Source organism: Diabrotica virgifera, chromosome 1 (genome assembly GCF_917563875.1).
Source record: "Diabrotica virgifera virgifera chromosome 1, PGI_DIABVI_V3a".
NCBI lineage: Eukaryota > Metazoa > Arthropoda > Insecta > Coleoptera > Chrysomelidae > Diabrotica > Diabrotica virgifera.
In genome coordinates, this window is record NC_065443.1 from 150327289 (window position 1) to 150344607 (window position 17319).

Here is a 17319-nt window from a genome sequence, read left to right on the forward strand (position 1 = left end):
TAGTGTGGTATGGTCACGTGAAACGAATGAATGAAGATAGATGGCCAAAGAAAGCTTTAAATTACATACCACAACAAAGAAGAAGAAGGGAAAGGCCTTCAGTTACCTGGGAAGAAAATGTACGGCACATCATGAGAGATAAAGCCATCAAAGACGAATGTATGGACAGAAAAAGATGGCGGTCGAAATGCGAGAAGCGGCAGAGGCTGTAGGAACCTCGCTTATAGATAGATAGATATATACATTAAACTTCTTTGGCCATCCATAGTTATTTACTATTATATGTATACTAAGGATTTCATTTCCACAATTGTCACTGTATTCCTCCACTCAACCTTTCTTTACAGTTCTTTCTGTTTTGCCAGTCCCCTTCCTGCAGATTTCTTCTTTCGATTGCTTCGTCCACTTCATATCTGAAAGATCTTCGGGGTCTGCCTCTCTTTCTTCTTCCTTTCGGGCTCCACTTCGTTATTTTATTTATCCAACGATTTTGGTCTGCTCTTCTGATATGTCCGTACCAGGTTAATATTTTCTGCTTGATGTAGTCTTTGTAGTCTATTACTATATCCGAGTTCATTCCCATTCTTTTCTTAATCTCTATGTTATTTATTCTATCTCTTATCTTCTTACTCTGCAGATTCTCCTTAAGAATTGCTGGAATTTATCCATCTCTATTGCTCTTATTTTGTTTTTGGTCTTCGTATTTATTGTCGAATTTTCACACCCATAAGTAAGGATACTTCTTGTCATGGTATTATATTCTTCTTTTTGTTTTTATGCTGATGATCCTACAGTAACTGGTTCAATTTTCGTATGCAGTCTCTTGTTTGTCCTAGTCTATGTTTTGTATCTTCTTCCGTTGTTCCTTTGATTTGTTTATCTTCGTCTATTTCCAACTGTTTTATTTCTGTATTCTCAGTTGTTATGTATCCAGTTTTCTTTATTTTCCATTCCATTCTTTGTATATTCCTGTTCCAGTTTTGGGATAGTGATATATTGCTGAAGGCTTTTCCGTAATCAATTAATGCAAGGTGTAGTTGATTCATCTGGAATATTATCAAATAAACACAGAAAAATTGTTTAAAAAAATAATAAGTATGTGCAAAAATTTAGCCATCTATTATTCCATTTTCTGATTCATTCTTTTGTACGTACGAATAACAAGAAAAAGTACAGACGAAGGTATGTAAGAGAACATTATAAAATCCACAAGAAAAAGTTTTTCCTGTAGTTGGCTGTATACCATCAATCACAAAATTGGAAAAAATCCTTTGTAAAAGGTATAAAATTTTATTAAAATCCCTTTAAAGGGCTACATCACAACAATTCGATTTTTTATAAAAAATCATCATCAGTGTTAGATCTAAAAATAAGTATAACCGATTTATTGAATATAAAGGTGGTATTTGAATTTTGATTAAGATTAGAGCAAGTTGGTTATACTTACAAACTGGATGCTAGCTGAGCCACAAAAGAAAAATATCCTGGTAAAAACCCTTTAAATATAACATAGATGCGTTAAAAGTGCATACTTTAATAAAATGCCTTATGATGGTCACATGGCAACAAAGAACATTATAACTTCCTGGCAATTTTGATTCCTTTTAGAAATTGGTATAGGTACTACAAACATTTCTACATTCGTTCGTTATGATTTTGCATGGAAGTTTATGGTATAGCTTTAGAACTTACCGAATTAACGAACGACTATTTGATGGCAGGGGTTCTTACATTGACATTACCTCTTCGAAAATAAGTAATAAAAGATAAGTTAAAAAAAATGAAGTGCAAAAATAAAATTACGATAAGAGATAAGAAATAAGTACCAAAAATAACATTACCAGTTTCTGACCTACTTGAATGTATTTTTTATTATTAAAAACGGAGGGAAAATCGCTCAGCCGGAAAAACACATCATTATTATTATCAATTATTTCAGAGAGTTGTGTGGGCAACCGCTAGTTGGTTCATGATATCAAAACCTCATTCTTCCGTGAAAAGTATTAATTGAAATTGATTGTCTTAAAATATATATTATCCTGGTTTTGATATAGTTATCACTATGCCATTCCGTTTCGCGGTAAATAATATACAAAGCGAATGCCAAAGAAAATTTAAAGCGGGAAAGATTTTCTTATAAATAGTCTAGTCGCAACATAAGGGGTAACGTGTGAAATTCTAGCTCGCCGTGATTTGATGGTGGTATTATAGCTTTTTTGGGTCGCTGAATCCAATGGAAGTGGTCTGGAAGCCTAAATATTACTCGTTTAGTTGTTATTAACAAATTATGGTAAAATAACTATTTTTCAGGTATTATTAGAAGCCCTGTAAACAAATTGATAGTGTTAAGGTCTTCTCTGGTGCATCTTTGGTCGCTAAGTAGAATGCGACTAGTCGCGATTACTCAAAATATGTTCTTATTTTGTTAATAACAAAATAATTATTTATTCGCCGAAAAGCCCAAAACAATGCACTATCTACAGCAGTGGTGCTCAGACTTTTACTGCAAGGGATCTACCACATAAACTGCAAGCCTCCAGCGATCGACTGCTAGGAAAAACAGCAATTTTGAAAATAAAAATCTTTATTGCACATTTCTATTTGATAAAAAGTTGTAACTACATAGAGTCGTAATTACAGCAATGTTTTTCATCTTGATTTTATTTAGATGTTGATGCATGGCACTGCATAATCCACAAGTTTTTCATATATGATGGTAGGTAATTGCCAAGCCAAAAGCAAGAATGATGAGAGATGTTCGTCAGTTAGCCGATTACGACACTTTAATTTTAACACCTTCAATAATTTGGGAAAATGCAGACTCTCACACAGGTACTTTGATCCGAAGAATGCTGTGAGCTGAAGAGCTACTTGCCTCAAAGAGGGATATTTGTCAGGGGATATGAAAGACCAAAATTTCATATCGGTCGCTCTGGACTTTTATTATCCCATGAAAGACCAAAATTTCATATCGGTCGCTCTGGACTTTTATTTTCAGTACCCCAATTATTTGGACGGAAATGATCTCTATATTGAAAGTAACGGATATTTCAGTGGCAATTTTTTCCACGTCTTCACAAGAAAATGGATTAGACATGAATGTTACAATATCTGTCTGTTTTTAAAAATTAGCAAAGCTTCTTTCAAAGTCTCTACGAACTGCTTGCAGCTCCATCTCATAATAAACAACTTTTTCCAAAAATGGAATGTTGTTCAACTCCTTTCTCTTCCTTTGATCAATCAATAATTTCAATTTTTTGACAAAGGAGTCAGCAAGTGTGGTGAGTCAGCACAGTCCCCGTCTTTTCCCATTTGTATTTTTGTTAGTGAATCGCGATCGACTTCAAAAACTTTGGCGATCGACCGGTCGATCGCGATCGACGCTTTGAGCACCGCTGATCTACAGCAAGTTTGTAGTATTTTTCATAGTACTTTTATATGTTAAATCGATTGCTACTAGTCGTGTAAGCTTAAACTACGTTCCGACTTATTAATAAATTATTGCAAAAATAACTTTTATTTTTAAAAAATAAACTTTTTTAATTTTTAAAAATATAACTTTATAGTACGTTTACTCGCGGATAAGAGAGTTATACTGTTACAAGGAAAAATACCATCTATAAAATATAGGGGATGTTCAGAAATGATTTGACCAACCAGAGAAATCAAAACAGGAAAGTAGAAAATGAGAATAGAATCCCCAGAAAATTGCTGAATGCAAGAAAAAAGACCTGTTGGAAGAAATTCAGAACTGTGAGTACATAATAAGCTCATGATATATAAACAAGTACCGAAGCCGGTATGGACATATGGCATACAGCTCTGGGGATGTGCCAGTGCGAGTAACATCAAAATGATTCAAAGTTTTCAGACTAAAGTACTAAGGGACATTGTAAATGCTCCCTGGTTAAGAAGTAGCGACCTACACCGAGACCTAGGTGTGGAAATGGTGGCAGATGTAATTAAAGTATTCGCAAAGAAGCATGAAAGACTTCATAACCATGCAAACGTAGAAGCTATGCAACTCCTGGATCAGCATGAAATACTGAGAAGACTCAAGAGAACTAAACCTTTCGAGTTAGTGTAAAACGTTTTGAGTTATGTGTAAATAGTAAATATCTAAAAATAGAGTCATGTGCGTGGTAAGTGCTAGGTTTAAGCTGGATAGAAAAAAATTGAGGAATACCATTGGGGAGAACTCAACAAACACTAGTTTTAAGATTGTCAATAAAGAAAATTTGCTCGTTAGTCTAATATTTTGTGACTAGGTAAATAACCAAGGCACCGCCTCGGTGTTGTTTAAAATAAAAAAAAAATGTTGATTTATCCAGCACTGGATAAAGTGTATCAAATTCTTGATTTCCTCTTCCCTGTGAAACCAAAGTCTTTAAGAATATCTTCTTTATTATAATGTAAGATCATTCCATAAGCCAAAACTGGAGGTATGTCTAGTTCAATCATTTTAGTGCAAAATTTTTCCTTAATCGTTTCGAATTAAAGAGCAGTATTTTACTAATTGCATTTTTTTTGTATTTCTGTCAAACTAATCAAGAATTCATTACAAGATCATTAGATGTTAAAACATTCTCACAAGCATTCCAAGAGGTCATTTTCGCGATAAGACATCCTGCCAAACGTATCATATGGTAGTGACGCGTCACTTAGGAAAAATCATAATATAATAACCGTGGGCCGATATATTCAATGGGTATGCACTACGCAACTTTAAACTATTTGCAAAGTAAGCAGTGTAGTATGTAAATGTTTTGTTGTAGTATTGAAATTACAGCTGATTGATGGTGATTAGTATGTAAAAATACAAGAAACTAGGTTAAAATCGGGTCGTATATTTGTTATAGTATGTTTATAGCCAAAATAAAAAGGTTTTATCTTTCGACTCCAAAAGGAAGTGCATGAACCAATATAGAATGGGCACTCGGCATATTATAGGTTTGATTTTGCAAGCTTTGTTTTACAATGTTAATAAACAAAGAAATAGCCGTGGGAAAAATATGCATGTACCAAAAATATAAAATTACAATATTTCTAACAAGAGGAGTAGAACAGTGATAAGATAGCAAAGTTTATCTCTCAACTGAATGGCAGAACGGGACTCATGAAATAATAGAAGCAAAGTACTTCTTCAAACTAGAAGTGACAGTTAAAAAAAAACTACTGTTCAACTAAAAGAAAAAAATATTTACTTATGAAATTTATAAACATAGAAAAGATGTCATTAAAAAGTCTCGAAAGAGGGGTCATTAAAAAAAAAGTATATAGTTATATAAAAACTGCATTAAATGGAAATTAAAGCAAAGGCTAAAACGGGAAACTGGAATAGGAATGTGCAATATAATAAACGGATATAACGAATGATATTTGAAGGCAATGTAGCGTAGACCAGGGCGCACCTGTAAAAATATTAGTACATTTGGACGTGGACATGTGACTGGAAATTTTTTTGTAGAAATTGCTTGAAAATAACTCAAATAATAATATTTGAGTTATCCTCCCTCTCAAAACGGTCCGGAACATTGTTTAAATAATTAAAATGTCAAAAAATGAAGGAAAGTCGATTTTTTCTGGGTTTTTTGATTATAACTTTAAAAATATTCAAAATTTGTACTCACATGAAAGTTGCGTAATTAAATTTCCTACAATATAGAATTGGTTAAAAATTTAAAAAATAGTCACACTTGTTGCAAAATAGCAATAATTGCGAAAAAAAAACATACAAAAACAAGTACATATTCGCATTTTACGTTTTTCAACCATTTATGCTACACTTAGGACCTTCATATTTCACCCAGAAAAACAATACTGTAAATTTCATTAAGATCGGTTCAATAGATTTTGCAATCCAGCTTTCGCAAAAAAATTCATTTTTTCAAAATGTTACAGGACTGAAAATAAAGCAGATAGCAAGTTGAATTTTTTTTGCGTATAGAAGTGTACTGTACCTTTCATTTACAATGGCAAAATTAAAATCGATGAACTACCACGGCGTCAGGAATTTTTTTTAATAAACACTAATTATTGGTACTACGCGCAGGACAGCGGATAGTTTGCTCTGATTGGGCATTCCAATGGCCTTTGATAATGATTGATACATTTTAATTTTTATTACATTTAGGTATAAATAAATAAATTTGTTTATTGCAAAATAAAAACACATACTCTATCCTTTGAAATAACACTTTTTTAGCAAAAACTTTCTTTGTTCATATATTTTAACTTAGAGAATAAAAGTTTTATTATTTTGAAACATATGCAATTGTTTAAACAATATTTCACAAACAATAATAAAATTAGTTTGATTTTTGTGGAATTAAAATATTAAAATACAACAAAATATAGAGTAAGAAAATAATATATTAGATTGGAAGAAATTTTAGTGGAAATCAACTTGTGTGAATCGAACACCGTTGTCCTGCGCGTAGCACCAAAGATTAATGTTTATTTAAAAAAATTCCTGACGCCGTGGTAGGTAACCGATTTTAATTTTGCAAATTGCAAATGAAAGGTACAGTATTCTTCTATATGTAAAAAAATTCATCTTGCTACCTGCTTTACTTTCAGTCCTGCAACATTAAAAAAAAATTTTTGCGAAAGCTGGATTGCAAAATTTGTTTTGCAAAATCTGTTAAACCGATCTTAATGAAATCTGCAGTGTTGTTTTACTATATCATAAAGTTTTCTGGGTAAAATATGAATGTCCTAAGTGTAGCATAAATCGTTGAAAAACGTAAAATGCGAATACTTGTTTTTGTATGTTTTTTTTCGCAATTATTGCTATTTTGCAACAGGGGTGACTATTTTTAAAATTTTTAACCAATTCTATATTGTAGGAAATTTAATTACACAACTTTTACGTCAGTACAACTTTTCTCAAAAATGAATAGTTTTAAAGTTATAATCAAAAAACCAATAAAAAAATCGAATTTTTCCTTCATATTTTGACATTTTGATTATTTAAACAATGTTCAATTAAACAAATATTATTTGAGTTATTTTTAAGCAATTTCTGCAAAACAATTTGAGTCACCTCTCAACGTCTATCTCAAAACAGATGCGCCCTGGACTAGCGGGTAAAAGATCCAGAGCAAGATCTCCAGTATCATAGCGCGGGTGCATAATAGTCAAAAGAATTATTGTTAGAGCACAAATGGTGAGAAAATGAGATAGAAAATATTATAATTATGGCATGCACAACGCTGAAATCACCACATAAGGGGAATCACTGGAGTGTAAAATTACTAGAAGGAGTAGGAAAGAGCCAAAGAACACGTGGTAGCCAAAGAAGATTAATATTGGTATGAGTTCAGATACATATATGGATACAGAAGAACGCCGAAGAAACCAAGAAATAATTATAATCCTATTTTATTTATAATTGCGTCCAACTGGGAAAATCTTATGGAAAAACTCTCCTAAAGAAAAAGAGTAAGAAAAACCGATAATCACTATTATAGAAGAAATAGGCATAAAAGAACTTGAAGTTAGACGTCAGTAAATAATTTGTAGAATCCTATAGGTATACTTTTCCTTTAGAATTAAAATAAGCACCTTGCTCTATAATTTACATTATGTTGAATTATTTTACATAAAGACATGTAAAATAAAAAAATTTAAATCTCAGAAATTTCAGTCGAGCGTATTTAATTGTTTCAGTTTCATTATAAAACAAACCAAAATATGGATTTAAATGTTTAAAATCAATTTAAACATCATAAAACTTTTCCATAATTTTGTAACATACTAAAATTTGTATTTTATTATTATGTTTTGAATCAAAATAATGAATAAAAACATTTCACGTCCAATTATATCTATGGTTGTATGGTTACTACATCTATTTAAAACTCACAGTAATTAAGGTTATGTATATGTAAAAACATAATTATAGCTGATGAATGGTTTAGAAATACCGTTAGGGATTTAAATCCCCTAGTAATATCTATTCAATGTTTTAAAGTTTAAAGTGCTTGTTAAAATTAGCAGCTATGTTAATAAAAAAAATGATAGTATGTAATCTATTCACATTACAGAAATGTAAAGATTACTATTTTCTATTTTTTATTGTCCGAATCAGTTTTAAGAGCTATTAGGTAGAGAATAATATTAGTTTTCTATTTTTATTACATAAGTTTTTCTAAGCGGGGGTTTTGCAAGCTAGTCGAAATAAAATGTGTAATAACGTGAATAATAATTTTTTCCATAAAAGGTAAATATGTTCCCTTTTTTTGTAACGTGTGTTTTGAATTGTGAATTAAAATAGTTTTTATAATGAATAAGTCACAGTGAGCCAGATGGGAAGAATAGGGTGGATGCGGAAGCAATTGTGGTGTAAATTATTTCGGTTGGTTATCTTTGCGATCAATCGAATATTCACCATTTCTATTACCTATTCTATTCACCACCAATGGCATTACAACTCTTCGTGAGCCTTTGACGCGTTTACTAGTGGTGACACTATTTCCCATTGTCTCACTCCTATTTTCTCCAGACCCTTTTTGACTTTCCCCCTTTTTTACAGATCTTGTCCCTTCTGGATTTTTCTAAAACACATTGTTAATAAGGCGATTATCATTACTGCGTATGACATTTTCCTGCCCACCTTAGTACATCATCATATATTTATTAGAGAAGGTAACAAATCAATTGGAAGTTCTGTCCGACAAAATACATGAAATTCGTAGTCTGATATTCGAAAGCTGTAACCTGTTCCACAATTAAAACTTCCCTTGTTCGAGTGTCCCCGTACATCAAAGTTTGTCCGACTAGGACTAGACACCGTTAAGCTATTAACAAATTTTCAGCTTGCTATTAATCAACTTGTTTTTGGTACCTAAGCATTTTTACATCACACTAGTATTGTGAGTTTTGGCATTAAGGTTTCTCAATTGGGGGGTCTTACAAATGTATGGATGATTCCTACAGTATCTTCTGAAGAAACTTGCCGACTTCACCTGCGAAACGTGAAATTCCATCGAAAAACAAATTATTTTGTTAATTGTGAATGTCTCATTTTTAATAGAGTGTTCAGAAAAACCATCTAAATTTCAACACCTTCGAAGTTTTTAGTTTTTGATTACTTAGTTGCATAAAATAAATGAGGATAACCTTATCTGTCTATGCCAGTTATGTTTTTGCTAGATCATTTATATACCCAGATAATTATCTTTTGTATATTATAACAAAATCAGGTTTTAAATATATTGATATATTTTCAATAATCCGGTTTTCATAAATTTCAATGAGATGATGGTGGAACAAAAAATATGAAGTTAATCTTAACATACAATGTAAGAATGATTTCTAGGACTAATTAACAGTTCGTTAAGGTTTATATCGTTAAAATTATTATATATAATCGACAAAGAATAATAACCAGAACATAATCAGAAGATCCCAAACAATCCTAATCCTACACGTCTGAGACTAGTACTCCAGGCTGTGGGTGAAAAAACGTGATATAATTCAGGAATTTTTGAAACCTATCAGGTGTTGGAAAGGACGATGCCAGGAATAACTTATACTAAAATGTAACCAAAAATATTGTGCGCTTTTTTTTATTGCGATTTTCATTTGTTAAATTTGCAATTTTTAATGATTTTTAATTTTGCAGCTTAGGATATTGATTTTAGAGAAAAAAAGGTCCAAAATGGTCGTTTTTACAGTTGCATTATTTATTGTACAAATAATTTTTTTAAATTTTTTAAAGCTTTAAAATGAAGATCTTTTAATTCCAAACATAAAAAAAATTGTAAAGCCAGATTAACGAATTTGTTGCTTAGATATTATAAATTGTTTATTCCAAGAGGTCAAATGTCAAAGAATATAACTTTTTGAAAAAAAAATCGTAGAGAGTTGGTGAAACATCCAATCTCCTTCTAAAGAGTTATATTTTCATATTCTGATGTAAATAAATGCGTAAAACATTTTTAAAATTCTAATTTTTGGGTTTGAAAATTAGGGGGCATATTTCGTTATAAGCATTTAGAGCTGAAGCGGCCCTGTACATCCTATGAGTTTGTAACTTACAGATTATTGTTGCTGAAGACGAAACGAAGATTTATAAAAAAAAATTAAAATTTTCTACAACCAACTGAAGCCGAGATAATTGTTTTTTTTTTTCTTAAATCGTAGTGCCTTTATTTATAACAATTAAGAAATTATTTTACAGTCATTGACTAAAGACTTATCTTAAAATAAAAATTATTTTTTAAATCGGTACTTTTGCAAGCGGCCGAATTTTGCAAATCGCCCGGCTCGCTTCAAATCCGCGCGCTCGGAAAATTTTTACGTAACTTGTATTAAATTTTGACAGAAAACAATTTAATAATATTACCATTATAATACACAGTATATTTACCACTGTATTTGTTTTTTCTTGATAAACTTTTATATGTGAAATCCAAAAAGAATAGTCACTACAAGAAGAAAAGTTTTATATTGTACATTATAGTAAGAAGTAACATTATTATTATTATATTTATATAACAATGAAAAAATTAAAAATATAGTTATATATTTCATATATATCATTTTTGTAATATTATTTCTTCAGAAATGAAATTTTACATATAAAAGTTTATCAAGAAAAACAAATACAATGGTAAATAGACTGTATATTATAATGGTAATATTATTAAATTGTTTTGATCCGGGACCTCGATTTTTGACCCTTCGCTTCGTTATCGAACGTATTCGCTTCGTATCTGTTTAGTGTACGGATAGCGAATGATCGATAACGAACCGAAGGCTCAAAAATCGAGGTCCGGGCGATTTGCAAAATTCGGCCGCTCGCAAAAGCACCGATTTTAAAAATAATTTTTAATAATTAAATGTAATTATATTTTATAATAATTTTTATTTTAAGATAATATAAGTCTTTTATTAGTCAATGACTGTAAAATAATTTCTAAATTGTTATAAATAAAGGCACTACGACTTAAGAAAAAAAAACAATTATCTCGGCTTCAGTTGGTTGTAGATTTTTTTTATTTTTTTATAAATCTTCGTTTTGTCTTCAGCAACAATAATCTGTAAGTTAAAAACTCAGCCGCAGGGCCGCTTCAGCTCTAAATGTTTATAACGAAATTTGCCCCCTTATTTTCAAACCCAAAAAATTAGGTTTAAAAATGTTTTACGCATTTATTTACATCAGAATATGAAAATATAACTCTTTAGAAGGAGATTAGATGTTTCACTAACTCTCTACGATTTTTTTTCAAAAAGTTGTAGCCTTCGACATTTGACCTCTTGGGATAAACAATTTATAATATCTAAGCAACAAATTCGTTAATCTGGCTTTACAATTTTTTTATGTTTGGAATTGGAAGATCTTCATTTTAAAGCTTTAAAAAATAAAATAAAATTATTTGTACAATAAATAATGCAATTGTAAAAAACGGCCATTTTGGACCTTTCGCAGGCTGTTTTGCAATAACCAATTAACCAAATTAAACTTACCGTACCTCAAATTGTAGGTTTTTTAATTTACTACAACTTTCTATAAAAAAGTTTTTCTCTAAAATCAATATCCTAAGGTGAAAATTTAAAAATCTATAAAAATTGCAATTTAACAAATGAAAATCGCAATAAAAAAAAGCGCACAATATTTTTGGTTACATTTTAGTAAAAGTTATTCCTGGCATCGTCCTTTACAACACCTGATAGGTTTCAAAAATTCCTGAATTATATCCTGAAATCGACCTATTTTTCACCCACAGCCTGGGGTATAGGCCATAGTAGGTATACACACGCACACCTATTGCTCAAACAGCGAAGCTCCAAAGTGGCAACGTGCAATTTGTGATGTAGTAGACAGTAGTATAGAGTATAGACACTATAGACATACCATTTTCTAATTGACTGTCCTAAATATACTATTGAAAGACGGCTATATGGCATACCGAACAGCCTGCAAACGCTACTTGGAAAGAACTTTCGACTACAGAAAACTAATAGGGTATCTAATACCTATGTTGTATAAAATTTAATCATGTAAGTATGTATTGGATATTAAGAAGCTACATCAGCGCGCCATCAATACGGAAAACGCGTTCCAAGAGTGCAGCTTTAATTTTGAATATTTTGTCTAGTTATTTGGCTCACATATATGTAATATAAATATAGTACAGAGCCCAATTTGAGAAATATGTTAGCATGTAGAAATTACTCTATAATTAAATAAAATATTACAAAAACGAGTCTGTACCGCCATTAAGAAGCACACAAAAAAACACTTTCTTCAAATAAACTTTTTTATCCTATGTCTAGATTTTCTGTTACATTGGAACTACTAAAATCGATTATCTATAGCAAGAAATCGAACTTAACTGACTGATTTGGCAACATACAGAAATAGTCACCCTCATCACAATGTATACAATCACAATATCATGCCTTCGTCTTGGATAGTGTCACGTACTACCGACGCACTCTTGCCAAAGATTCGCAGAGCTTTGAAAAAACGGTACGGCTGATATCTCTCGAATTAATATTGATGGCGCTCTGAAATAGCATCTTAACCGTTATGTCGCTAATATTCCTCGGGAGGATGCAGCTTTCTGTTCTAAATAAATAAAAAAAAAGAATAAAGATAGAACTTACCCACAATTGCTGCTTTGTAACACTATGGTCTGTATAATACACTAAAGTCTCTCCAGCTAAAGGAGTGGATTCCCTGAATTTCGATGCTAATAACAAACACGTCGTTCCTAATAACTGTAGCTGGCTTTTCATTATTGAACAACACATTAAAAATCTGTCCATATAGTTCATTGCTAACGAAAAAACTTCATCCTGACACTTTTGTTCCTCACACACCTTGAAGAAAAAAAATCAATGAATATTTTAGTATAAAAGCATAAAAGGAACAACAATAATATCATTTATTTTCCGTTACAGAGTATTTCACATCTCTATATTTAGGTATTTCAAGAAATATTTTCTGGCTATAAGCTTGGTTTGCTATTTTTAATCACGTTTCGTATATATTCGCCTAGTGAGAACAATAATGGCGAAACTCGAAAATTAACGTTTTTGAGTTAAGTCCATCAATCGACAACTAAATATGACCTCTTTTATGTGCAATATCGGCTAACAATTATTTAATTTCCTTATTACTAGAGGGCGCCTATAGCCGTGTTCGTGCTGCATGCCCCGAGTATGCCCAGAGGGAGAACGCCTGCGCATTACGTTTTCGGAGGGCAATATTCGACCGAACGTCCAATTTTGTAATGCGCAGGCGTTCTCCCTCTGGGCATACTCGGGGCATGCAGCGCGAACACGGCTTATAAGTCTTTATGGTATTGTGAATTTGTCAAATATTTTGATGTATTAACGACGAAAGCACACCAAACTGTATATGAACACAAGTAGTTTGAAATACGAAACATACGTGAGTGAAATGATGAATTTAATTTTACTATTCATAGTTCTTTTGCTTACTTTTTATCTTTTATCATGTTTATCGTTTTCATAATTATTACTTAAGATCTTATTTTGTTATTTTTCTATTGTACTTTATTTTCATTTTGCGCATAACTGGTGTATACAATAAAACATTTTATTTGATGCGTTTAATTTATTTTTAAAAGTAAATTTTTTAGTTATTTAAAACAAACTAAACTGTTGTAGTATAGTAGTATTAAAGTATAGTGGCGAAACATCAAATTAAACATCTTCGATAATGCAATAATGGCTTAACGCAGAAAAAAAATCAAAAATAAATACAATATCCATCTTTTCTTCAAATAAAATTACTTCTACTAATTGGTTTACATATCTAGAAAGAACTTTATTAGAAAAATTTTGCAAAATGATTACCTGCAAGTCAGTTATACTGTTTAGCAGTTTCATCAAAACTTCAAATACGATTATCTCTAAATGTTCATTTTGAAGTTTCGTCACTATTGTTCTCACCAGGCGATATGGTATAAGGCAGGGGGATTCCCCGAGTCGGACTGAGTCCTCAATAATAAAAAAAGTAAGAACTAAAAATGGATACCAAATGGGAGAAAAACATGGGAGACCAAATGGGAGATGCAATACTAACCTCTCAAAGTAAAGATAATTTATAACGTATATGCTGCACGCTGCACCAATTTAATATAACCGCCAGAAAATTAAAAATATTAATTTCCCCAAAAAGGACAAAATACATGGTTGTAACAGCAAATCTACTAATGTAAATTAAAGCTGGAGAGTCAGATAATAAAACAAGTGGTGGAGTTTAAATATATGGGTATCCAGCTACGGAAAGCTTGAAACGGAAGTGGAAGATCAAGTGGATAGAGCAAACAGAGCCGCAGGTTGTCTGGATGAAACAATATGAAGTAAAAATACCGGAAAAGAAATGAAAGGCAGATTTTACAAAACAGTCATCAGACCAATAATGACATACGCGGCAGAAACACGACCTGACACAGAGAGAACAAAAATAATGCAAGAAACAGCAGAGATGAAATCCCTTCGAAAATTCGATGGTAAGATAATATGAGACAGAGCTAGAAGTACAGATATACGACGGAGATGCAAGGTTAATTGGGTAAGAAACAGAAAAGTAAAATGGAATGACCATAATAAGCTGATTGACAACAAATAGAGTAAGGATGGCGAGAGACGGTCCCTCAATAGGAAGACGATCAGTGGGAAGACCACGAAAACGATGGCACAACACAACTTACTGAGAGTCGTGTCTACACAAAAAAAAATAAGTTTCTTAGATATGTACATATTTAGATTCGTAATACATTGTGATAATATTTGTATCCATTTTCCACTTATATTCAAACAATTTTGAAGAAAATATTTTACATGGGTTGGAACATAAACTACATATCTTTTCATAATTCATTAATAAATAGGGTCCGCTAATTAATGCAGAAACTTAGCATAACCTCTCTGAGGGTAATAAATCACCACATAAATTATAATACAAAGAAATCGGCGGCTAACATTGACCAATATCGAGGTCGAGTTATGTAAATTTTATATTTTTCTAAAAGAAGAATACAAAATTCTGTTGAGTTAATATAAAATATTTGGTAAGGAACAGCGAGAAGTCGTTTTTGATCCAAATAAACATCCATCGTGAAGTTTCTTCGTTAATTAAGGTCGTTGTTTACCGCTTTTACACAGATAAACATCAAAACAAAAATGAATGTAAAATATGTATCGCATTGGTTTGATTTTTGGTCTTGGTTTCAGGTTTCTTTTTAGGGATCCGTAATGAACTACGCGGATTCTGCCGATCTCCAAATCCAAGGTCTGAATACTGGCTTCCTAAGATGTAGGAAATTGATCCACAAAAGGACAAAACAAATGGCTTTAATTAAAATAAATCTACTTGTGCTTTTTTATTTTATGTCAATTATCCTCGACTTATCTCAGTGGCTACTTTAGCGGTTTCAGCCTACTCAGTTTCAGCCGTATCTCAGTGGCTACGGTATTCGCTTATCAAGCCAGGTTTGCTCAGGTTCGATCCCGGCACACTAGAAATTTTTCAATTGCTAATTAAACTGAGCCTGATGCAAAGCTGTTGGTCACGGTTACGTAAGTCATTATACTAAAACCTGAGCCAGAAGGTGACACGAATGGAAGATAGTACTACCATCTTTATAAGAGACTCATTAATATTTAGCACAACGGGGTGCTATTGTTTGGGGTGTGAAATTCCATAAGGCATCATTGAAAGGATGTTTTCTGCCTCACATTATTTTGTATTTGTAAATTGATAAAACAATTTGATATTTAATTGGTTCATTATAGAAGTGTATACAAAAATTCTTAGATATCTATTCGTGATTAACTCAAGAATTCTAACGAGTAAGAATATATTGCTTACAGGGCAATCATTCTGTCATTAAACATTCAAATATTAGATTACGATTGTTAAATGAACTAAATCATTTGCTTAAATGTCAATATGCACGAAAGAAAAGAAGTATGTATGCACAAAAGTAAAGAAAACAAGGAATGGATATTGTCCAGAAATTGACGATAATGTCTATATCTATATAGTATTAATAAAGTAATTCCATAGCTAAACTAAAATATGGGCATTTGGTATGACATGTACTAGTAAATATATTTCTGTTCTTACTGGGTCTGTTTAGAAAACATTTCTGATTTGATTCCGTAATTTCTCCTATTGAACCATCGCCTATCATTGAAAAAACAAAAACCCAACCAAATATTTGTGTACGTTCCAATTAAATTATTATTGTGGCATCATTTGTTAAACAGTGTTTTTAAAACTTTTTTTGCCTCTTAGTACTTTTTCGATAAGCCAGTTTTTATCGAGATATTTTAAACATTTGTAAAATCCACTACATATTTGTAAATGGTTAAGTATGAACCTATGTGAAGTTAGCAATAGATTTCAGCAATAGATTTTATATCTTCAAAATTATATTTGTACGTTTGTAAGTCTCATTTATATAAAATTCAAACATGTTTTCCGACCTTTCCATTCAAATTAAACAAAAAACTATAATTATCGTTTATTAACAAAAAATTAAAAAACTACAACTTTACATATATGACGCTAACAATCAAAGTACATCAACTGGAATGTAACTTTTTTTTGTTTACAATCAAAGATCAATATCTTACTAAGCAAATATCAAAAAATCAGGATGGATGCCCCCCACCGTTATTTTTTTATTTACACTTACATTTTGCGATTTTCGAAGTATCAATGGATATGAAGACGTCTGCATATATGACGCTAAAAATCAAAGTACATCAACTGGAATGTAACTTTTTTTTGTTTAAAATCAAAGACCAATATATTACTAAGCAAATATCAAAAAATCAGGATGGATGCCCCCCACCGTTGTTTTTTTATTTACACTTACATTTTGCGATTTTCGAAGTATCAATGGATATGAAGACGTCTGCATATATGACGCTAAAAATCAAAGTACATCAACTGGAATGTAACTTTTTTTTGTTTAAAATCAAAGACCAATATATTACTAAGCAAATATCAAAAAATCAGGATGGATGCCCCCCACCGTTATTTTTTTATTTACACTTACATTTTGCGATTTTCGAAGTATCAATGGATATGAAGACGTCTGCATATATGACGCTAAAAATCAAAGTACATCAACTGGAATGTAACTTTTTTTTGTTTAAAATCAAAGACCAATATATTACTTAGCAAATATCAAAAAATCAGGATGGATGCTCCCCACCGTTATTTTTTTATTTACGCTTACATTTTGCGATTTTCGAAGTATCAATGGATATGAAGACGTCTGCATATATGACGCTAAAAATCAAAGTACATCAACTGGAATG

The 17319-nt window shown here is 31.4% G+C and overlaps 1 protein-coding gene across 1 annotated transcript in view; it reads right to left on the reverse strand.

The window, feature by feature from the left end:
• Window positions 1-17319, reverse strand: part of LOC126881180 (G1/S-specific cyclin-D3-like) — a 99666-nt gene that overhangs the window by 62859 nt on the left and 19488 nt on the right. Inside the window, exon 2 of the mRNA XM_050645269.1 lies at window positions 12619-12834. Within this exon, the coding sequence (XP_050501226.1) occupies window positions 12619-12834 (216 nt within the window). The remainder of the gene's footprint in view (window positions 1-12618; window positions 12835-17319) is intronic.